The sequence below is a fragment of the Podarcis gaigeae genome (assembly GCF_964106915.1).
Source record: "Podarcis gaigeae genome assembly, chromosome: 14".
Lineage (NCBI taxonomy): Eukaryota > Metazoa > Chordata > Lepidosauria > Squamata > Lacertidae > Podarcis > Podarcis gaigeae.
Genome location: NC_139690.1, coordinates 36147850 through 36171287, shown reverse-complemented (window position 1 = coordinate 36171287; position 23438 = coordinate 36147850). Strand labels below are relative to the sequence as shown.

The 23438-nt window shown below is 47.7% G+C and overlaps 1 protein-coding gene across 3 annotated transcripts in view; it reads right to left on the bottom strand.

Moving 5' to 3' along the window:
- Nucleotides 1-697: 697 nt before the first annotated feature.
- CAPN15 (calpain 15) overlaps nucleotides 698-23438 on the bottom strand; it is a 99101-nt gene continuing 76360 nt past the window's right edge. For all 3 annotated transcript variants that reach the window (XM_083711081.1, XM_083711079.1, XM_083711080.1), the window contains 10 exons: nucleotides 20776-20984; nucleotides 17268-17451; nucleotides 16136-16359; nucleotides 14058-14183; nucleotides 12243-12395; nucleotides 10102-10263; nucleotides 8441-8667; nucleotides 7469-7635; nucleotides 6379-6557; nucleotides 698-5272 (listed from right to left, as the gene is read on the bottom strand). In XM_083711081.1, coding sequence (XP_083567207.1) covers nucleotides 5095-5272; nucleotides 6379-6557; nucleotides 7469-7635; nucleotides 8441-8667; nucleotides 10102-10263; nucleotides 12243-12395; nucleotides 14058-14183; nucleotides 16136-16359; nucleotides 17268-17451; nucleotides 20776-20984 — 1809 coding nt within the window. In that variant the 3' untranslated portion in view covers nucleotides 698-5094. The remainder of the gene's footprint in view (nucleotides 5273-6378; nucleotides 6558-7468; nucleotides 7636-8440; nucleotides 8668-10101; nucleotides 10264-12242; nucleotides 12396-14057; nucleotides 14184-16135; nucleotides 16360-17267; nucleotides 17452-20775; nucleotides 20985-23438) is intronic.

The window sequence follows — 23438 nt, the reverse complement described above, 5'->3', positions numbered from 1 at the left end:
TCTACACACTTTCAAGGTCTGCCTTTCTATCACAACCTTTAAGATCAACAGAATACTCAGCACCTTTGTAATTGTACCAGCCTACGTGCCAAGTTGGAAAGAGCAAGACAGGCACAAAAGCACTCTTCCTGGCCACCCCAAAGTTGTTGAATTCACATTTCTGTATATTTCATTCAAGGGCTATATCATGTTCCTCAATGGGCTGGGGTGGAATAACTGTTTCATGCCAGCTGCTGATAGGACACGTTAGGCTCAAAGCAAATTAAGGGACACCAATGCGGGTGGCGTTGTGGGTTATCTACTTGCACTGGTGTGCTTTTGAACTGCTAGGTTGGCAGGAGCTGGGACAGAGCAATGGAAGCTCACCCCGTCGCGGGGATTCGAACTGCCAACCTTCCGATTGGTAAGCCCAAGGGCTCAGTGGTTTAGACCACAGTGCCACCCACGTCCCTGCAACAAGAGGAACTATGGTTTGGTGTGATATAAAAGAGCTTCCTATATTTCTATGTTTCCATGACCTGGTGGACTGCAGCAACCTTCTTTCTCCCTTCCCTGCCCAGAAAGTGTCTGGGGAACAGAATAAAGACAGAACCCAATGCCAAGTTTTCATCAACTCTTGAATTATGTCCAGGGGCAGATGTGAAGGACACCACACCCTCCCCTCCAGTGCTGCTATCATACCAAGCAAGGCAGACAATTAAAAAACAAAATTTTTTTATTTGGTCCTTTGGAACCTGAGTTTGAAAACCACCCATGGGATAATTCGTATTATACAGGGACTGATTACAGATTTGATTTACAATTGATAAAATATCCTATGTTTTCTTAAGAGCTGGACAATATTTACATGGTTAAAAACTATTCACAGCTCGAAGAGAGTGAACAGAAAAACACGCACACACACATACACACACACACACACAAAAGAAGAACATTGAAAAAGAGAAAAAAAGGAAAGGAGACATTTTGGACAGGGGTAAAAACAAAATACAGAGGAACTCACATGTTCAGCCACTCCCTGGCCTGAGATGACTGAGCTGGGAAAGGAGGAAGGAGACGCAGAGTGACACTGATTGATAGTGGAGATGGTGGGGGAGACTGACTGGTCAAAGGAAAGGGGGAGAAAAATCAACTTTCTGTTCATTGCTACTTGATTAGGTGGAGAGAAAATGGAACGGGACACAGGGGAGTAGGAATGGAAAGGTAATGTACTGGCATGATAAAATGATGGCACTGCTACCCTGTCCCCCAAAGGTCCTTGCAATGCCACTTTAGCCCTCAACTTGGCCAAACCCTGCCTTTCTGAGCTCCCCAACACCAGCTTGGCCATGCTCCCGGGCACAAAAAGCCCAGCTACACCTGCCTCCTGAGACAGCAAGGGTGCATCTGCGTTACCAACACATGGGCTTTATACTTGCTTAAACCCTAATGGCTTCTTTCAAAGAATCCCAAGGAAATTGCACTCCATTGTCTCTCGAGACAGACGGATGCCAACAACTGTTAAGCAATCCCTCCCCAATGCTCCCTAGAAAGAGGAAAGGGGTATTAAACCAGTTTAACTCCGTAGTGAAGATATGCCCTACGAGAGAGCTGCTTCAAAAGGGCGGGCTGCAACACAATAGCTTGCATTCGTCGCTCTCTCCTCACAGCACACTGCAATGAACTGTAGAAATCCATATACAGTGGTACCTTGGGTTACGGACGCTTCAGGTTACAGACTCCGCTAACCCAGAAATAGTACCTCGGGTTAAGAACTTTACTTCAGGATGAGAACAGAAATCGTGCGACAGCAGCGGGAGGCCCCATTAGCTAAAGTGGTACCTCAGGTTAAGAACAGTTTCAGGTTAAGAATGGACCTCCGGAATGAATTAAGTTCTTAACCCGAGGTACCACTGTATTCTGATTACAGAGAGTGCCTGAGCCCTGGAACTTAGGAATTCAACCCTCTGCAGGAAGAGGCTTCCGGAAAGGATTTATGTGACATTACTGACCCACCCTATAGCCATGTCATTGTGGCTCCTATACTCCAGCAAACTATGTTCCTCAGAAGTCACTGTAGGAGGAATTAGTGCAAATCTTATAACCTCCTTGAAAGTCGGGCTTCCACCTTCTTATGGCAGGGTTCCCCACATCTTCCGCAGCCACGAAGCAGGCAGAAATTGGTGAACTGTTTCCTGGTCCCTGCATCTGTGTGCTTCGCTAAAGGCTCACACCTGCTGTGATTTCTGCCTGCTAGAGATCGGCCACAAGAAGGGGAGGAGGAGATGGCAACCCTTCTTGGAAGGCAAAATAAAGCATGGCTTGAGGGGAGGGGAGGAACACACACTTCCTCTCACTGGTTCCGCCACCACTGCACCCCTTCATCTTTGAGGGAAGCGGGGAAGATTGGGCCCTGCAAACAAGCAAGGGTTGGGAGCTACTCTAAACCAGAGCCACAGATGCATCCAGGACAACACACAACTTAATTTCCATTTCCCAGCTGAAAGCTGCCATTTGCAGAGGAAGGGCATGGCACAGAGGGGCATTTTTATGGTTCCCAAGTTATTATCACTGTGCTCTCTCTGACTTGCCTGGCACTGGTTGTGCCCCATACATGGCAACGTTCCACCTTTGAGCAGTCAATGGTGGTGGAGTGTCATTAATGTTCCCTACTTTTTTTTGCTTGAAGCTGCAAGGAGCCCAAGAGCTCCCTGCAGCAGGAGAGGCCAGTGGTGTTGGGGCTGACAACTACTGGCATGTTATCGTATTTCTCCCTGAATATGGAAGTGAAAGGAATGACTGGGAGCAGGCTCAGCCCAGAGTACATTATCCACAATGTCCCCAGGTGGGCATTTTGATGTCCCAAATCCTGTCCCAGCCTCCCGCTTTCCCACTCACCCTCACAGTGCTCCACACGTCAACATGTGCAGACAGGGGTGGGTGGGAGTACAAATGAACTAGGCTCTTGACTGACTGCTTGTCCCGGCAGCAAGGCCCTTTCCTAATGCAAGGATTGGACTCATTTTATAGAGCAACATAATGGGGAAGACACTGCTGGTGATGAGCCCCCACAGCTTTCCGGGACGCCCTCCTCCCACCCTGTGCCCGAACCAATGAAGTTGGCAGGAAGACACCATCCCTGCTACCCTGTGCCTGAGCCCACAAGGTGGACTAGAAACCCTGTCCCTGATACCCTGTTACCGAGACCCAACTCCACAGATCTCCATCAAGCTCAGCCCCACTCCGGGTCCCCTGAAGGGCAAAAGCCATGTCCTGTCAACCTCAACTACGCATCTGTCTCAAGTGAATGATGGTGAGCACGTGTACCACTGGCGAGCCATCCAGAATCTTCTTTAAGGGTGATGGCAAAGACCAACCTCTCCCTTACGGAGGGTCCAGATGAGCTCCAGAGGCACAACATACTCCAGATTCCTTCCCAGCATAAGGCTATTTTCCTTGGGTGGGGAAGGAGTGCAGAAATTCCCACTGGTGCATTTCTAAACTCACTTTTCTGGAGGCTAAGCAAAGCAGACTGCAAAGCAGAACTGGTGGAGACCAAAAGTGCTAAATTGACTGAGCTGTACATGAAAGGTTTTCGGGTAGCTTTCAAATCAGCGCCAAATTGGAAGCGCCAGAAGGCACAAGGGGAGGTCAGTCAGTAAAGGGTTCCTTGTTCTCCTCCACCACAGCTGCTGACCCCTGGCTATTCTTCCTTTGGACTGCAGACTGCCAGGAAGGGAAACTGGGAGCAACCCTGCTCCTCTGTATCATGTGAGCTGCAGGGACCACAAGTGTGAATGAACTTCCAAGCCCTTCTCAAACACCCAGGCAGCTGTGTGCCTCCCTTGCAGACTCCCAATCACTTCCTTGCAGCCTACACCCATGTCCCCAAGCCCCACTCCTCCCCACACCAAGTGTCCCCAGCAATATATATATATACAGACAAGCCCCTGTACTGATCAAAAATGCCATGATGCTAAACCTAAGCCCAAGGGGCAACATCTCCTGCAATACCCATGTGGGTGGGTCAAATGGCTTGGAGCCTGCTTGGAAAAATATGCTTCTCTAGGTTTTGTTACTACACTTGCTCCTCCACACAAGACTGTGGTGCCACAGTCTTTCTGAGGGGAACGGGGGCAGGAAGAGAAGCAGAGAAGGCAGGCAGAGACTCTTATCCCAAACACCACATGAATTTGGCAGCAGGTTCCACGGCTCGTGCTTAAATCAATCTTGCAGAAAAATACAAAACAGAATAACATTTTCATAGCCAGCACTCCCACCATATGTGTTGCAAGACAGCTTGCATGTTGAGTCTAGCCTGCCACTCGTCCTGCAGAAAAATGGTGCTCACGCTAGGTGAGTAGTTTAACACAGATTTAGCTAGTTTGCAGTTAACAGCACAATGGCTCTGCCATTTTTTTGTACCCCTCCGGCAACCCAGTCTGCAAAACAAAAAACAAAACAAAACTTCACCACCTAGCCAACCCAGTGCTGGAAGGGAGATGAAGTCCATCTTACAAGTCATCACCCCTCCATCTGCCAATGACAATTCCAGACGTGAGAGAGACAGAGACAGGATGGGCCTACATACCCCTCATCCCAGACCCCACCCGACCCCATTGCAGCAGCCAGCTGACATTTTTAACAGTGGGGTGAGGCACACACACAGACAGACACATTGGCCAGAGGTATATTATTGTTGCAGCAGCCTTAGGAGTTTTGGCGGCTGTGGGAAGGGTCGAGTCCCAGGACCTGGCACCTGGGAGCATCTGAGCATTGCCTGCACCTGGGGCTGGGACACGTCCCTCTCCAGGGCTGTGACATTCCCTTGCTCTCCTAACTTGACAGCAGCTCTGGATAAAGTGCATCATCTGTGGGGAGGCAGGTGGGGAGGGGAGGGAGAGAGGATTTCAAGGGAGGGGGAACCTGAGCAGCTCCCTGCCTGACCCCAGGGGATGGGAGGAAAGGCGCTTGGCTTGAGACACCCAGTCTGTCTGTCTGTCCATCCTTCTCAATCCCGATGGCTCAGTAATGGCGGCTTGGGCAACGCCTGAGACAAGTGGGGCCAGAAAAAAGGCAGAAGCAGAAGAGCGGCAGGGAGGGCGGGGCCATTTGTCATAGCGGCCGGGGCCCATGTAGCCCCGCCACCTCGGGCGTCAGCAGCGGATTGTGCGTCCCCTTGGTTGACATCCAGTCATTCAGAAAGGCCTGGGTGGCTTTGCGATGTGCCAGGCGGTGGGTGATGGAGAAACCAGCGTTGCCTTCCAGCTGGGAGAGAATCACTAGAACCTGCCTGGAAGAAAACAAAAAGAAAGGAGATAGACAGGTCAGTGAAAGAGAGAAGAAAATAGTGCTCCCCGCGAGTCTACAGCCACAAAGGAAGACCCAAGAGCAATGATAGGAATACAATTCTAATTGGGCAACAGCCCCCTGGCTTTCCAAGTAGCCCTTTCATCACGCAGGAAGGTCTCAGATTTCCCAAAGGCTTCCAATACACAAACACTCTCTGGGATCAATTCTGGCCTGGTGCAGACTTAACATTCCAGATCTCTTAACCAGGTGAAGAGCAGAAGTGCAAAACTTCCGGCACACAAGTCAAATGTGGCCCACCAGGCCTCACCATCTGGCCTACAGTCATTTGGGACAGGCAATGCCCATCCAGCCTACAAGTAATATCATCCATTCATTGTTTTTGTTCTTATTTTTATTGTGTATTTTGTCTTTATATCTATGGATGAAGGGCAGTATAGTGGTACCTCGGGTTAAGTACTTAATTTGTTCCGGAGGTCTGTTCTTAACCTGAAACTGTTCTTAACCTGAAGCACCACTTTAGCTACTGGGGCCTCCAGCTGCCGCCGGAGCACAATTTCTGTTCTCATCCTGAAGCAAAGTTCTGAACTAGAGGTACTATTTCTGGGTTAGCGGAGTCTGTAACCTGAAGTGTCTGTAACCTGAAGCGTCTGTAACCCAAGGTACCACTGTATACAAATTTAATAAATCATCAAAGGACCAAGTGGGAACTTAAGGCGAGATGGACGAAGGCATGCTCCTATTGACCATCAGATGATGGGTGGTGTGGGTGTGCCTTGCTTCAGAAAGGAGAAGAGGTTTCTATTGAAATTACTGTCCAAATCAGGATGGGGTGGAGTCTCCATTTTAGCAGTGGCTTCAGTGGGATCTGCTTCTCCCTCCCAGTGCTGCCCCCTGAACTTCTCAAAATTGAAGGTTGAAAAACAGTGAAGGCACCTGGACTTGTCAGTTGAGAGAGGGTGGCCCTCCTCCTTACATTCTACAAGGTGGCAACAGCTTCATTCCCCCGACACGTGGCAATTCTACAACTTAAGCACACCAACAGGAAATTAAATCTAGTTCTCTCAGCCCCCGCTAGCTCCCTCTCACCTGTGCAGAGGGGGCACACTGTCCTGCGTTTTGAGGCTGCCTCGTGTCGACACAACGTTGAAGCTGTCTGTGCAGTCGCACTGGACGTGCAGGTAGGATTTAGGGTGCCGGTTCTCCACCACCACAATGAGACCTGCCCAGCCATGTGTCAGGTAGTAGCAAGTCATCCCCTCGCGCCCCTGCGGAAGCAAACCAGCCAGCCAGTCAGTCTTGGCCCCAGACCAGCGAATCCTGCCTCCCTCCACCTCACCCCCACATGGCAATACAGAGTCCCAACCTCCAACACTCAGGGCCCAGGCTCACTCCAACTCCTTGGGAAGATGCACGTTCCCAGGAGCGCATGCGCAGCTACATGGCTGCTTTCCAGAGAGAACATCCACATACAAAACCCACCCATCCAACTAACAGCAGGACATCTGCCTGCAGAAAGCTGTAGGGTTTTATGTAGCTTAGTAAGCTAGGAATTAAGGAACTCTAACCTCACGTCTGCTATGGACTCTGTAGGTGGTCTTAAACAAACCACCATCACCTGAGCCTGCTTTGCACCCCAAGTGTTTTGCCTTGGAGTCTGGTAACACCTCTTGCTTTTCTGGAGGGAGGATAGAGAGGGGTGTGGGAGTACCGGGGACAGTTTGCATTTGCTCCTCCACCCACTATTTACTCTGACCCCGCTCACACTGGCATTGCCCTTGGGAGATTGCTCAGAAAGGAATGCGGCCACAGGTTGAAAAAAGGTTCCCTAGCCCTTACATGTACAGTACTGAGATAGTGCATGTGAAGCAAGTTTGAACATTTTAAAGTGCTCCATAAATGTTTACACACCACGGCCACCGTTTTCCCAGTAGGAGGGCTCTCAGGCAGCTGGGGTGGGCAAAATATCTGCTGCAAACCCTGGAGAGCTGCTGCCTGTCAGAACAGATACCAGCCTTCTCCAACCTGGTGTCCCCCCAACCTTCTAGAAGTTGCTGGGAGTTGTTGTCCAGCCCTCCATCCCTCACTGCCCTCTGATGGTAGCCAATATGCTGACAGTGAGAAGCAGGAAAGAACAGACTCTCTGAAGCAGCCGGGTGGGGCTGGTGCCTGCACATACCTCATGCCGTTCGCCCTTGTTCTCGGTGAGAAGAATGATGGCATCTGCCAGTGTGGTGGACTGAGCCTCGATCTGTTCCACCATCACCAAGCGGGAGCTGTAGATGGCCAGGATGTAGCTGGAGATGTCAGCAGCTGGGCATGCACTGCCAGTAGTAGGGCTGGAAACTGGTAGAGGTCGAAATAAGCAAGTGAGGCAGCATCAGGGTGCAGGGCGCCCTGCCCACAAGGGAGTCTCCACCCCCAAGAATCCCTACCCATCCTGCCATGTGGTCTTTCCCTCACTCAAGCATTTCCAGAGGCCAGCTTAGGAACATGAACTGTCCTCCTGACTGCAATACAGGCCTGGTACTTAGTCTCCAACACAAGCCAAGGCCTGTGTTCTTGAAAGGAAGTACAGAACTGTGCAATAGTAAAAAGCAGAAAAGTACAGAAAAGGCCATCTAGAGAAGTCCCTGCCTTCTCAAGAGTAAAATAAACCGGTCCCCGCCCCCTACACACAGGGGCATTCAGAGAACTTAGACAACAAGCTTCAAATCACTACATATATTTTTGGTATTGTCTACTCAGAAGGAAGTCCTACTGAGTTCAATGGGGCTTTCTCCTAGGTGATTTGGGTTAGGACTGCAATCTGAAAGAAGCCAATGTTTAAGCAATGAAGGCAAATTTCAACTGAGAATTAAGGCTGGGGAAGGGAACCTTCCCCAAATGGGACTCCCAGCTCTCATCCGTCCCAACCAGGATGGCCAATGGCCAAGAATGAAGGGAGTTTCGGTTCCAGCAAATTATGGAGGATCATAGGCTTCTTCGTTGCTTGAAGCTGTTCTGAAAACACAGGTGGCTTTTTCTTCAAACAGTGACCCCCCACTTTTTAAAACACCTCCCAAGCTCTCAGCAGGCAACCCTATTGTGGGAATTGGCAGCCCCACTGCCCTAGAAGAGTCAGAAGTAGACCTTGCCACGCAACCCTTACCTTGGCTTGAGGTGCCTGTCACTAGGGTAGTCCAGTGGTTGAAGGCACAGCACACCACTGCATACTCGCCCGGCTCCAGCATGACATCACAGTTGACAAACTTCTTGACTGCCCGCTTGCTGTGCGCCATCAGGCGGCCCAGGCTGAGCTTGCTGCCATTGATGAAGGTGGCTCGGAAGACCATGATGCAAAGGTCCAGTAAGTGGCTGTCCACTGTGTCTGAGCGCCTGCCAAGGGAAAGGAGGGAAGGGGCCATGGCTCAGTGGGAAAGCATGCAGGAAGTGCCAGGTCCAATCTCTGGTGGGGCTGGGAATCAGTCTGTGGGAAACTGCAGCCAGTTGCTGTAGACCACATTGAACTGGATGGGCCAATTGCTAGACTCCTGGTATAAAGGAGTTCCCTACATTCCTGTGAAGTGCAGTGGAGTCAGAAGTCACTGCACAAGCCGCTGTACCCCACTCTCTTTCACCAAATAGGATAACACAATCAATATGGGGTGGGGGGCAAAAATATGGGTCTTGCTAGAATGCTGTATTGGTAATAGTGGCTTGCAGAAGTGGCCTCACCATCGTTTCCATCGTTTCTTTGTTTAGAGTTTCTGTCTTCAGAGAAACATAGAATTGTAGATTTGGAAGGGACCCCAAGGGTCATCTAGTGGCAGAGTGAGAAGGATCCGAGGCAAAAGGAGGGTAGCCCTTCTGCTCCTTTAATAGCTGGTGAAAGCCTAGCTTCTCCAATGACACCCTGGGCAACAAGCTGCATCTTGCTGCACAACTATTCAGAGGTACAGACAGAGCCCAGCCTGAAACCCTGGAGGGTTGTTGCCAGTCAGTGTAGACAGCACTAAGCTAGATGGATCAATGGTGTAAACTTTTTAAGAGGCAGCTTCCTATGCTTCCTAGGTACAAGGGTCCTGCTTTCTTCTACACATCTGGCCACCCTAGAGAAAAAAGCAGGCAGATGAGCATGTTAAAAAAAACCCAACATCCCATTACTTGGTCCGTTTGTAGCAGTTAAAAGTGGGTACTGAGTCTGAAAATCACAGAAACTAATGGCTACAAAAATGCCTTTCACTATGAGGGATGGGAAGATAAGAGAAGAGGACTTGTCTATTGTAAGGACTCACAGGGGAGAGAAGCAGTGCATATCTATACATATATAAACACCACACCTTTCAATGAGAGCCAGTGTCATGGCTTGAGGACCAGATTTTCTCGGCAGTGCTTTACCTTCCTGATAAGTATTAAGTGGCAGACTTTCACTGATATAGAAGGAAAGGGATGTTCTCGGGGCCAATCATTACGGCAGGGGCTAAACCTGTTCCACTGAGAAACAATAATGCCCCTATCTGTGTAGCCACAGTTATCCCATCTAGATAGCTGCAACCTTCATTCTGTTCCTTAGTCATGTTAGAGCAGGATGAATGGCAGAAAATGGCTTTTATGTTGAGAGGATAGGAGTGCCACCACCATCATGCCATGTGTCAGCTCAATAGCACAGTTGAACTGGAACTGGAGATGGGACTAAACAAGAGGGGTCAATGCACAAGTGACAATTGCCAAGATGCAATGCTAGTTCTAGAGTAACTAGAGTGATGTAAACAGTGTGCAAGAGCCTTGAATCTTTGTTCAGTGGCTGATGAGTGTGATCTGCGACCTCACCTGCTGCCTTCCTGGAAAAGGGCGAACTCCAAAGTTGCACGCTCCAGCACAGTCAGTGAGGTGACAGTAATGGGTCCACTGGCTTTGTTGGGAAAGGTGCCCTGCACACGGACCTCATGCCAGTCTGAATGGAGCTTGCAGATGTCCACTGAGTCAAAATACCTGGGCAAGGGAACAGGCAGTTGTTAACCCCGGAAGCAGCTGTAGCCAAGATCAGATGAGTCTCTTTTAGACAGCAATCAAGGCACCCCTGTAAAATCTTCATTGGTAATGGCACAGTTTCTTGGGGGTGGCGAAAAGAGGACCACCTTTTTGTGGAAGAGACAGCTGTGTTGCTGTCCATCTTTCTCTTCCCTCTACACTAGGGTGACAAACCTTTTCTAACCTGAGGACCAAGGGCAGAATGCAAAAGGGGGTAGTGCCACTCTCATAAGCAGCACAGACAAAGCTCCAATCTGCTCCTCATTCAATAAGTGCCAGTCAGCTGGAGGATGGGAGGGAGGGTTTTTCTCCCATCATAGCATGAACTGAAAGATTCTCCTTTCCTTCCAGGAATGTGCAGTAACATACTTTGCAACGGCCTTCCTGACACTGCAAAATTGCCTCTTTGTTCTCTGGCATGCCACTCCTGCTAACAGGTCAAGAGCGCTCTGGAAAACTGGAAGGAGTGACTCTTCCTGTTCCCAGAGTACTCCCACTTGCTTGCAATGAAGCACTCAGGGGTTCCCACATTCAGTGCCATAGTTGCAAATTTTGCCAGGAGCTTGAGGCCCACATTAAATGGCTTGGCGTGCCTGATTCTGGTCTCACACTTTTAAAATATTCTAGTTTTCTGTGAGCTCCATCACAATAGAGGCAGAATGTACAGCCCCCAAAGAACTGGAAGCAAATTCAAACTAACAACTCATGAGAAGGACAGGGGATTCAGAGCACCAATGCTATTTTACCATTAGGTGCTGTGTTGTTTTTTTAAATGGAGAGGAGTTCTTGTTTCTCCCTAACAAGCCATGATCAGCAAGCTAACCGTAAACCATGGCTTAAAATTGGCTAGCCATCCTGACTTGTTAGGGAAAAGCAAACCACAAACCCTGGTTGAGAAGGAACAGGTTGGTTTGTCCCATTCGCACCAGGGAAGGAGCAAAGCGGGAGTGAATGAGCAGTGCGCATGAGCACTCTGCTTGTACACAGTAAAGCATGGTAAGTCAGCAGTACATGTGTCTGTGCCTTAGATCTGCATCAGAACCAGGAGGTCACATTCCAGCCAAATCCAAGCTTCTAAAGGCAGCAGAGCAAGGACCCAGAGACACAGGACAGTCTGTGCAATTTTGGCAGTACAGTGGTGCCTCGCAAGACGAAATTAATTCGTTCCGCAAGTCTTTTCGTCTTGCGAGTTTTTCGTCTTGCGAAGCACGGTTTCCCATAGGAATGCATTAAAAATCAATTAATGCGTTCCTATGGAAACCGCCTTCAGACCAGGTCCGGGGACAGTCTGTCCCCCGACCTCTTCTGAAGGCCGGCGGGGGGCAAAAGTCTTTGCTCCCCCCTGCCTGCCTTCCTGGGAGAGCGGAGAAACTTTTGCCCCCCGCCTGCCTTCAGAAGAGGTCCCCCCTGCCTGCCTTCCCGAGGGCTTTTAAATCGCCCCGGGACAGCGGAGAATTCCTCCGCTGTCCCGGGGCGATTTTAAAATGCTCCCGGACGGCTTTTGAAAGCAGGCGGGGGGGGGGGAGCAAAGACTTTTGCCCCCCGCCCACCTTCAGAAGAGGGACCTCTTCTGAAGGCGGGCGGGGGGCAAAAGTCTTTGCTCCCCCCCCCTGCCTGCCTTCAAAAGCCATCCGGGATAGCGGGAAGCGCTTCCCTGCTATCCCGGACTGCTTTTAAAATGCTGGCGGTGGGGAGCAAAGCCTTTCGGCCCCCGCCGGCCTTTCTGGACCTCTTCTGAGGGCTGGAGGGGGGGGGGAAAGGCTTTGCTCCCCACCGCTAGCATTTAAAAGAGGTCCCCAGAGATTTCCCTATGGGCTTTCTTCTTGCGAAGCAAGCCCATAGGGAAATTCGTTTAGCGAAGCGCCTCCAAAACGGAAAACCCTTTCGTCTAGCGGGTTTTCCGTCTTGCGAGGCGTTCGTCTTGCGGGGCACCACTGTACCTGATGAAGTCACTGTACTCCATCCAGAAGACCCCTTCACTGCTCCCGTGGGGCATCAGCTCATGCCGCAAGTGTGCCGGCCAGTGGGGCCATTCGTCAGACCAGCTACCGTTCCAGGAGAAGCGGCCCCAAGGGTTACGGAGTCGCAGGAGCCTGAAAAAAAGCAGCAAGACAGAGACTGAATTTAAGCTTCTTTATTTAGGTTATGAAGTTCTACTCTGCCTGCTCTTCAAAAAAGAAACCCTAAAGAGGGCTTACAACAGAGCAACATTCGTCAATAGCCACAATAGAGACATTTCTTCCAGAATAACAGAATCAGATAAATCAGGAAGTTAAACTGCTTAAAGTATGCAGGCATATAAACGGTTTGTATGAAAGGTGGAACCAGACTAAAATATTTTAGAATGAGTTAATTATTTTAGTTTCAGTTGACGAATCAATGATCAATCAATCAAATCTGAATGTGTGTCAAAACATATCTAGAGGACTTTATAGTGCATTATAGTAGTGGACTTCATTTTTAGATTATGCATACACATCCTGTAAGAGGCATCATCCTAGAAAAGCCATTCTCGCTTTAAAACAAATAAAAATGTCATCTGCATTTATAATAAGAACTTCTAATTTTTTTTTTTTTTTGCCTGCCCGATTAATTGAGAACCTGCTCAACCAACCCAGAATTTTTAAATGGATGAATCTAACAAATCAACCAACTAAGTTTGCAAACCTAGTTAGGTTACATTTCCCGAAGATAACGAAGGGCTTTGACACCATCCTTTTGGGAAGAAGAGACATCACCCAACACAGCTTTGGGCTTCTGTTTGATTAAGAAGTGATGTAAAAAAAAACCTTTTAACTGACACACAAACACACACAGGTCAGCAGAAGAGTGGGAAAAAACCTGTCCCTGCTTTGAGGTCTAGTCAGTATGTCAGGCATGGATGGATGGTGGTTCCTGAGGCAGAGCTACACGACAGAAGGTGGGATGAGCACATATTGGGAGAGGTGCTCATTCCCCAAGGCTTGATGGGCCCAGGGAAGTGGTCTGTTTTGAACTTTATAAACCCAGAACCAGTTTTAACCCCAATCTCCAATGCTTCCTTCAAACATTTCCTACCCATGCTCATCTCTCTCACTCTCAGATGGCCAGACACAAAGGTCCAGCAGACCGTGCTATGTCTCATTACAGTTGCCAAGATGGAGTAAGAAAACACACTTTGCAATCTGGAAATTCTGAGGCCCTTTCACCTCTTTGCCTACCTCTCAAAATGATTTCACCCTGGGGAGGCAGGCAAAGAGCTAGGTAGGAACACCGAAGTACCAATCTCAACACACCCTAAGCACTCTGCTTTGCCATGCTATTTTTACTGAGAAAATGTTCCGGTCTTTGCAAGAGTCACAAATTGGCTACAGTGGGATAAAATCAAAATTGCAGAATTGATCAACAAACAATGATGCAGTATCTTGGGGAAGCTGTGGTAATAGTATCTTACCCTACATTAAACTCCCGGCTCTTTTCCGGGAAAGAGATCTGCAATATTCTTTAGTTCTCATACCTGCATCTTTCCTTAGTGTATCTTACAGTGATGTTATGGGCACGAGTCAACATTTTAAATCAGATGTGGTGAACCTTCCAGATATTGCTAAACTACAACTCCCATCATTCCTCGACACTCGCCATGCTTTCTGGGGCTGATACGTGTTTTAGTTAAGCAACATCTGGAAGAACAAAGGTTCCTGCACACCTGCTTTAAACCAAACAAGCAGCCTGCCTAATTAGCCAAGAGCCAGCATTCTTTTCTGGGCCATTTTTACCTGCACCCTTGCACATCTCGGACGTCCAATATGGAATACGCATGCCGTGGACGAAGGCCCATGCTTTCATAGGCTGCATCATCCACCTTCATGTTGCCCCCTCCACAGGATGCACCCATCAGAAAGCTGAAGGATGGGAAATAAAAGGGAGTGGGGAGGGGAGAAGAGAAACACAAGGTTTACACTACCTGGCTTAGCATTAGGAATCAATGGGAGGATAACTGGGGAGCTAAAGTTATCTTAAGGTATGTATCACCCCACATTTTGCATAAGCTGGAAAGGTTGTTAATGGCATGCAGAAATACAAAGCTAGTCTGCCATCAGGCTAAGGGAGGTACGACCACTACCACTACAAGATGCAGGGACTGCAGATGCAGGAATTGCTTGCGCTTTTTAGGACTGGTCTACACAGACTGCAAAATGAGATGGCAACAATCCTGGTATGGCAGAGTGGACTGTACCAGACTGCAAGGGGAAGAGGGAAGAGGGTGCCATTTCTTAACGATCCCTCAATCCCTTGTTGTGGAAAAACTTCCTGCAGATAATTTATTTTGGGGGGTGGGCAGGAAACAACATTCAGGGCTAAAATATTCTAATCCACTCCTTTCTGTGCTATTTTTCTACTTGTAGAAGGTTTCCTTTACATACAGAAGCGATCAGAAATATGATCCTGTACCTGTAGCCTGATGTAGGGCAATTTATTTTACCACTTGATTCTGTTGCTTGTGAAGTCTAGGCATATGTTTCTGATTAATATAATATAATTATGAGATTGGGCCTGAGTTTCTAGGTTAATTCATGGTTTGTTTCATATCAGTAGTAAGGAGGGACTTTGGCAAACATGCCTTGCAGATGATGCTTTACAGTGCTGCTAAAAGCTGGTAGCAAAAGCCTCCTTGCAGGAATGCCCAGTTCCCAACTGTGCACGTGACACTGCTTTTGAGCCGCTTACACTCAGTTGTCCAGCCTCCTGCTCCCCATGCAATGACTACATGCAACAGAACCCTCACCCACCTTCCTGCCACGCTCCTCTTCTGCCTCTGCAGTAATTGCTCAGCCTTGCACACTTGGCAGGTGGAGCAAAGTGGGGAGGCGGACTATATTCAGCAGCTGTTGCATGCAGAAGAATATTGCACACAGGCAGACAAAGCTGTGAATGGCAGGAGTTCTAACATTCGTACACTATTGGGCTGGGGCTTTAACGGTATGATCTTTTAACAGGGGCTCTGAATTAGGTCACATCCACACCATACATTTAAAGCACATGGCCTCCCCACCAAAAAATCCTGGGAACTCAACTGCTCCAGCTGAGAATTCAATACAGTGGTGCCCCGCAAGACGAACGCCTCGCAAGATGGAAAACCCGCTAGACGAAAGGGTTTTCCGTTTTGGAGGCGCTTCGCAAAACGAATTTCCCTATGGGGTTGCTTCGCAAGACGAAAAAATCTTGCGAGTCCCCGCTGTTTCCCCCCCTTTTTCCCCCTTTTCCTAAGCCGCTTAACTGCTGATCCGCTGATAAGCCGCTTAACAGCTGATCGCTAGAAGCCGCTAGACTGCTGTAGCGCTAATCCGCTAAGCTGTCAATGGGCTTGCTTCGCAAGACGAAAAAACCGCTAGACGAAGAGAATCGCGGAACGGATTCTTTTCGTCTTGCGAGCACCACTGTAGTCCATGCAGCAGAAGCACAGAACAGAACTTGGGGCTTCTCTTTTCTCTTGGGCTGATGGCACAGGCTGCACCTAGCTCTGAGTGCTCATGGGCATTTTAGACCAATACAGAAAGCATCCCATGACACCAGCCTCTCCAAGGCAGCTCACTAGAACAGTGCACTCTGAGATTTGCAGTCTATCTGCCATTCCAGCTTACTAAGGATGAGGGTAGGCAGGGGGTGCATTTTACAGCAACAGGCCTCACTGGCCCGCCTTAACTCTCTATCTTTGCTAGAGCCACAGCATTAAGCGCAATGAAATTCCACTTTTCCCTCGGACTAGATGCGGCCCGACCGGCCGCAGGTGCCAAATCAGTCTTTACGCTCCTCACAGCTGAAGGGGAAAGCCCTCCCACCTGCCTCGTCTTACCCAGCCTCCTTAGAACTCAGCATTTTGGCCCAGATGAGGTCAGTGTCAATGGGCTCCTCGCGAGGGTTAGTGGAGCTGACCTGCAGCATCAGGCTCTCGCAGGGGGCGCCGGTTAGCGTAGCTAGGCCTTCAATAGCGCGCCCTGCCTGGAGGGCAAAGTACGAACCATGGAGTTTGGCCAGGGCCTTCTCAATAAGGGCGACCCATAGCTGCTTCCTCTGGGCCTGGAGGAGAAGAACACAAATCAATGGCTGCAAACAAGGCTGCCGACCAACTTCAGAGTTCATAATTGATTATTTCTCTTTTAAAAGACTGTGTTAATTGCATTTAAATACATTTGCATGCTACAGATGGGCCAAGGGTGACCTTATCCGCCTACAGCACAAGCGTTAGCAAAGGGTGAACGCCCTTGGCTAGAGTTGTGTGCACTCTGCATGTAATTAAATGAAAACTCTGAGCCCAGGCAATCCAAGATCTATGCCAAGGAAAAGTGGATTTTGCAACTATATAAATTATGCAAGCTGAGTGCAAATGCATAACTTATTCTGCTTTTTCAATGTTATAATCATAATATAGTCTGACATTGTTAAGTCATAGGAAGAGTAAGGAGACTTCAGCCATGTTGCTCAAACCCTTAAAATCTTATTCAGTCCTGTCTGTGGCTCCTGAAATTTCAGTGTGTATGTTTTTGAGCATTCTTGTGCAAAATAAGAACTAGAAAGCTTTTTAAAAAGCAAAACAAAATTAAAGCTGAAATTCTCAGGAAGCTAAATTCTGCACCCACCAGCACATATACACTCTTGTAAACCACATTATGAATTCTGCCCTCTTCTTGTTCTAGACCAGATGGTCAATCTGTGGCCCTCCAGATGTTGTTGGACTACAACTCCCATCAACCCCAGCCATTCCCAGTCAAACAACATCTGGAGGGCTGTAGGTTCCCCATCTAAATGAACTTCTAAGCTGGAGACCCCATGTAGAGTCTTTTACAGGACATATAGCACAGCATCTCTAGGTTTGCTATAAAAGAGACACTTTCACACAATTCTGTTCCCAACCTCTGGCATATCACCCTCTGTGGTTTCCCCTGCTATAATGGCTAGTGCTGGCCATATCAAATCCCAGCACCCACCTGAGAGAAGAGGAGGTAGCCACACTCATCACAGGGCAGCATGTCATCCACCAGCACAGTGGTCCAGGTGCCATCTTTGCAAAGCCGCACCTGATAGGCTCCCTCCAGACACATGGTCCGTGTAATCATGACCCGTTCCACCAACTCAGGCCTTTCTGCCAGCACAGCCAGAGCACTGAGGAACCTGAAAAAGAAGTGCCAGATGAAGCCAGTTAATACTGGGAAGGCTGCTCACCAGCAAGTCAATGGCCACATTCAGATATCATTCTAGACCAGGCATAGGCAAATTCATCCCTCCATATATTTTTTGGGACTACAACTCCCATCATCCCTAGCTAACATGACCAGTGGTCAGGGATGATGGGAATTGTAGTCTCAAAACCTCTGGAGGGCTGAGTTTGCCTATGCCTGATCTAGACTATGGTTTCATGAGATGTGTCTAGTCTCCTCCTGAACTCACACACTCTCATCCTCTCCTTCTGAATGGCACTCACTCCTGCTTTCAGTTAACTGTAGCTTCCTGTGTCGTCTGAAGCAAGAACTGTACTTAACATTTGTATTATTAACAACAGATAATAACAATCTACAAGGCACAGGAGGGGCAATTAATTATGCTTCAAAGTGAGAAGCTGACTTGCACTATCGTTCACTCGATGATTTTTGGAGGTATTTTCATCATACAAGATAAGAATTACACTTTCTTTTCCAAGAAAAATCAAATATATTCAGTGGCGGATTATATTATTACTTCTCCAGGTATTATTAAAGACTCTAGAGAAATAAAGATTGTTTCAATTTTGTATGCAGATCATGCACCAGTGAAATTTGAGTGGATCTATTTAAAAAATACTCAGATTGGAAGTTACATAATTTGATCTTACAAAATAAAGAAACTGCAGACAAGCTGAGACAGCATATATATATATATATAAACTTAGGATGAATGAAATCTTCCCCCGAACTATAATAAGGTATTCTTCAGATGAATTTGTATTAGCAGGCTGGAGTATTTCAAAAGAAAATCAGTAAGAAAATACAGTAAAATAGAAAAATCAGTTGCATGACACTCTCTCTCTCTCTCTCTCTCTCTCTCTCTCTCTCTCTGTGTGTGTGTGTGTGTGTGTGTGTGTACATGGTCTGCTGAACTGATCCATCGAGTTCATATTGGAAAGAGCAGTTGCACTGGTGGCTGGTCTTCTTTGTTCTACAGGTAGGAGTAGCTAATGTGTCTTTCAAATGCTGGACTCCAGCTCCCATCAACCTCAGCCAGCATGGGTAGTGGCCAAGAATAATGGGAATTGTAGTCCAACAAAGTTTTTGAACCCCTCAAAATGTTGATCTGTGCCGGATGCGTGAGAAACAGGGCTTCATAGGTTTATGTTTGTTTGTTTGTTGATTAACAGTATTTGTATATTGCCTAACAACTTGACGTTCTCTAGGTGGTAAACAACTAAGACAGATAAATGAGCATACCCTAGTAAAGCCTTCCTCAACTTGGTGGCTGAATATACCTTTAGGACTACAACTCCCATCATTCCTACCCACCAGCCGTGCTGCTTGGGGATGAAAGGACTTGCATTCCTCAAAATCAGGAGGGCACCTAACTTGGGAAGTCTGGTCTAAGTGAACAATTTCCATCCAATGTTTATAGCATTTCTCATATGCTGTCTTTCTGTGATAAATTGTATTTAAGGTGGCTTAATAGCATTTAATTGAACAAGTGTGTTTTTTTAAATAAAAAGAGATGCATGATTGCAAAATTTAGAAAGTCATAGGCTACAGGGAATAACCACTCTAAAGGCTAATTTTTCACCAATTGTGTGTGCAGACCACAATGAATTGATTTTTTTTTTAAAAATCATAACATGGCACTACTAACTGAAAAGTTTCCAACTCTTAAAAATCCTTATTGGAGTCGTATTTCCCCTAACAGCTGATTCTACTGGATTCTGAGGTTTCATCTACTGACACCCACAGTTTTCAGTGATACTGAGCTGTGGTCCTCCAGTATGGGCAAAAGTGAGGGATGGTGGGAGCTGGAGTCCACCAGGTAACCCACTTTCACTTATACCACCCTTTGAATTTAGTAAGCAATTTAATTATCCATATCTATGGACTGCAGCCCATCCCCAGGAATCAGTATGTACCCCTCCAACCAGAGCCCATTGCTTCTGGTATCCGGTTAGCATCATTCCACCAGGAAAGGGCAATATGACAACTTGTTAATGGCTTTCAGACCTCTGGGGAATCCTGGGAAGCTTATTAGAGTTCAATGAAAATCTATTTGACTGATTCATCTTCAGGTTTCCAAATCATCTTACAACAAATTACAACAGAACAAAATAAAACAAGAACATTACAACAAGATGATCATCAAACACAGACAAGATTAATCGAAAGACAGCTTGTCTACTATAACCAACCCTGCTCAGTCATCGTGTAGCCACAGCTGAGTGATGGGTGCAATTCTGGGCACCTATTTTCACTTGACTTGGCCAGCATTCTGCGCAAATTGAGTGTGTACCTTAATAATATGGTCTAGAATCTATGTCAGGGTTTGTGGCAGGCAGGCAGAGTTGCTTAACAGACACACTGATATGGAAAGTGTTCTCTCAAGGCTTGAAAGCCTCCAACAGAGATTATTATGGTTCATATTTTACACAGAGGAATGTGGAACTGTGATGCAGGCCATGCTACTGGTCTGCAAGAATGACCCCAGAGGCTTTCTTTTCACTCCTGTCTTCCCTAGTAATGCACAGATGCAGGAAAGTACTGCAAGGCCCAACAAGCCCGACCAGCAGCCCACATGAATACTGTCCATGCTCTATAACAGTGTTATCCAACCTTGCACCCCCAGATTATGTTGAACTCCAGCTCCCAGCAGCCAGCATGGTCAATGGTCAGGGGTGATGAGAGTTGTAGTCCAACGTGATCTGGGGAACACAGTCCTAGAATATGACCTCATAATCCTTTGGAGCACCTCACTGTGAAAAATGCTGCTTGAATTATAACATGTAAAAATCACAGGGCTCAAAAGATTTAAATGTGATGTACATCTGCACATGCTAAGTACAGTCCCACTCATGAGAAACTTTTCCATTGAGGTCCTGGCTTTGTAGCTCATCTTTTAGCCCTAAAGTGGTCTGCATGTTGTCCCTGCTGAGGAGGAAAGCTCCTTTATTCTTGCTGGGGGGAGGTGGTTGGTTTTTCAGATCTCTCTTGCATGCCACCAGGGGGCAGCCAACATCTGTAGTCAGCAGAAAGAACGAAAGCTCTGAAAGTAGAAATATAAAGGCCTTGGGGCGTCCTCCCACTCTGAGCTGGCTGCAAGTGCACCTGCCAGAATCTTGTGTCAGGATCTACCAAGTCCAGACCACACTCTCTGCTTGTGCACAATGGCCATTAGCAATGGGGTTCCCCCTATCTAATTCCCCTTAAAAGTCACAGTTCCCCCCTATCTAATTCCCCTTAAAAGTCACAGTTGAACCCAATTGTCCTCAATTCTTACCAGCAATTTCCCAGGAGCCCTTGCAGGATGTCAGAGGGCCGAGGTGTCCGGAAAACAGACCACTTGACTGAACGGTCCTTGAAGATGCTGCAGTTGATTTCATGAGGCCTCAGCCACTGCTTCACTCGCTGCTGGACACTGTCCCCTTCGGGGAAGCCGACTGACTTGGGCCCTGGAGGGAAACTGTCATCCACAAAGTTGACCTTGTTCTGCAGATACAAAATTTAAGAAGCCCAAGGGCATCCTTGTTACTGATATTCAGTTCCACATGAAAACAGGGGCTGCTGCAGCAACTGTTGGACACATGCTGGCAGTCTTGCTTTAGAGACACGCAGGTCCCACCTGCACCATAGACTCAGAGCAGTACTATACCACTTTAAACAGTCACAGCTTCCCCCAAAGAAGTATGGGAACTGTAGCAGAGGGTTGTTAGCAGATCCCCATTCCTCTCACAGCTACAATGCTCAGTTTTCTGAGAAGAAGGACTGACTGTCAAATCACTTTAGGAAATGTAGGTCTTTGAGGGGAAAAGGGGTCTCCTAACAACTCTTAGCACACTAAAACTATAGTTCCCAGGATTATTCGGGGGGGGGGGGGGCATGACTGTTTAAAGTGGTATGATACTGCCTTAAATGTAAAGTGCAGATGGGAATTCAGTTCGTTCCAACTCTCTTTCCTGTGCATATGCTAGAACAAAAGGTGGCTAAACAACAGCTAAAGCTGCTCCTTATCTAACAAGCTCAGTACTGCTGAAGTCTGGCTCCCTCTAGGGTTACAGGTCAATGTCTTTCTCAGTTCCTGCTATCTGAGGACTAGCCTGCACATTGAGGCAGGCATACAGTGAGTCATACCTCTGCTCACTAAAGGGGATGAAACTGCCAACATCCTTTCCTTGATCAGCACCCATGGGGGCCTCAGCTGATGAAATACGAAGGTAAACAGGCAAGTGAGTTAAGCACCTGGGCATGCTCAGTAACAGGGCGAGTAGCCCAGTACAGTCAACCCCTTCTCCCCCTTAAATCTGTCATAGCTCCACTTTACATGTAAGCAAAACCAAGGAACAACTGCTATGAAGGCAGAATGCCCTGAATAATCAATTACTGGGGAGCAGCAGAGGGAGAGGGCTATCACCTTCATGCCCAGTTTGTGAACTTCCCACTGGCATCTGGTTGGCCACTGCGGGGAAGAGGAATCTGGAGTAGAGAGGACATTGATCTGATCCAACGGCAGGGCTCTTCTTACGTTAAACAGTGAGACTTAGACCTGGGGCAGTTCCAGGCAGGTGACTGAATACTTCAGTATAGCCCCGTTTTCATATTTTCAAGCTTAGCTCTGCAGTGATGCAGGCAAGACATTTTAGCTCAATATAACCCAGTTTTGTACCAAACAATGCAGGTATGTGACTTGTGTACATTTGATGTTATGCAAAATATTCTGCTTTGCACAAGAATGGAGAAGGTGTCCTACAGAGCTATGAAATATGGCTCGATTACTGGGAAAGCCAAATTAGCAGCCTGTCTGGCTTCTTTGGTTTTACTAAGCATGGTTCATGCACTTGTCTCCAACAATAAAGGCTAGAAACTTGATTTATTTATTAGAGTGGGGGGTGGGGTGGAGAATGAGATTGTTGGGATGCTGAGTTCTGAATTGCTTGTTCGGGTCACAGAATGCAAAAGTCCCTGATCGTATCCCTATCCAGAAACAGTGATTGAAAAGAATGTCTCAGAGTCAGACAACCTGATCTGTTCCCCTTCAGCTGCTGTGAAGAGAACTGGAGATCAACATCCATGATTCCTCGCTTTGCAGGCTTCCTGCAATACATTTCTTCCAGTTAGAGGAAAGGTCGTCATCCTACACACACTTATTTGGAAGGAAGTCATTTTGAATTCAGTGAGACTTGCCTTGAAATAAATGTGCAAAGGAGGACTGTACTGCACAGTTGGCTTCTCTCCCTTCCCCTCTGCGCTGCTGTGTCCAGGCAGCAGCCACCGAAGCTCCCTCAAGCTTCAAACCTCCCAGCAAATTTCTGCCCCAACAGCCTGTTCTCAGTGCTCGCTGTGCTACCATTGCCAAGGCATGCGCCAGGGTCAGATGCTCCCTTGAGGTCCCTGAATTACAATGTGATTAATGCTGAAGGTTCTCCCAAGAAGGAAGCAGAGATGAAGGGATGGCATTTCCCAAAGAAACATGGAAAGAACATTAGCAAGCTAGAGGAGAATTGAGACTAAGTCGGGGAGAAGGGTGGATCTATTGGGGGGGGTGCGTGTCATGCATATCCCTGGCAGCCAACAAACTCCTTTAGGGGACCAGCCATTGGGGCTTCTAGCACCAGAGTCTGGATACTGATGCTTCAAAAGAAATCTGTCCTCCACAGCAGAAGACAGGCAAACTCAGGACAAAGTACAGACTTGTCTACTGCCTCAGAGTGGGCTTTCTCATGTACATGTTTCCCACGGCACATGATTCTTGAACTCCTGGGTGCATGCTACAGTGATAAGCTGCAAGCACAAGATGTGCCCTCTGAAGGGCTCATACTCATACTCATATTAGGCCTGAGGGCAGGTGGCTAAGACTGAGCTGAGAATCAGAAGCCTCCTGTTTGAACCTCACCTCTGCCATAAACTCGTTAGATGGCCTTTGGCAAAACATTCTCTTTCAGTCTC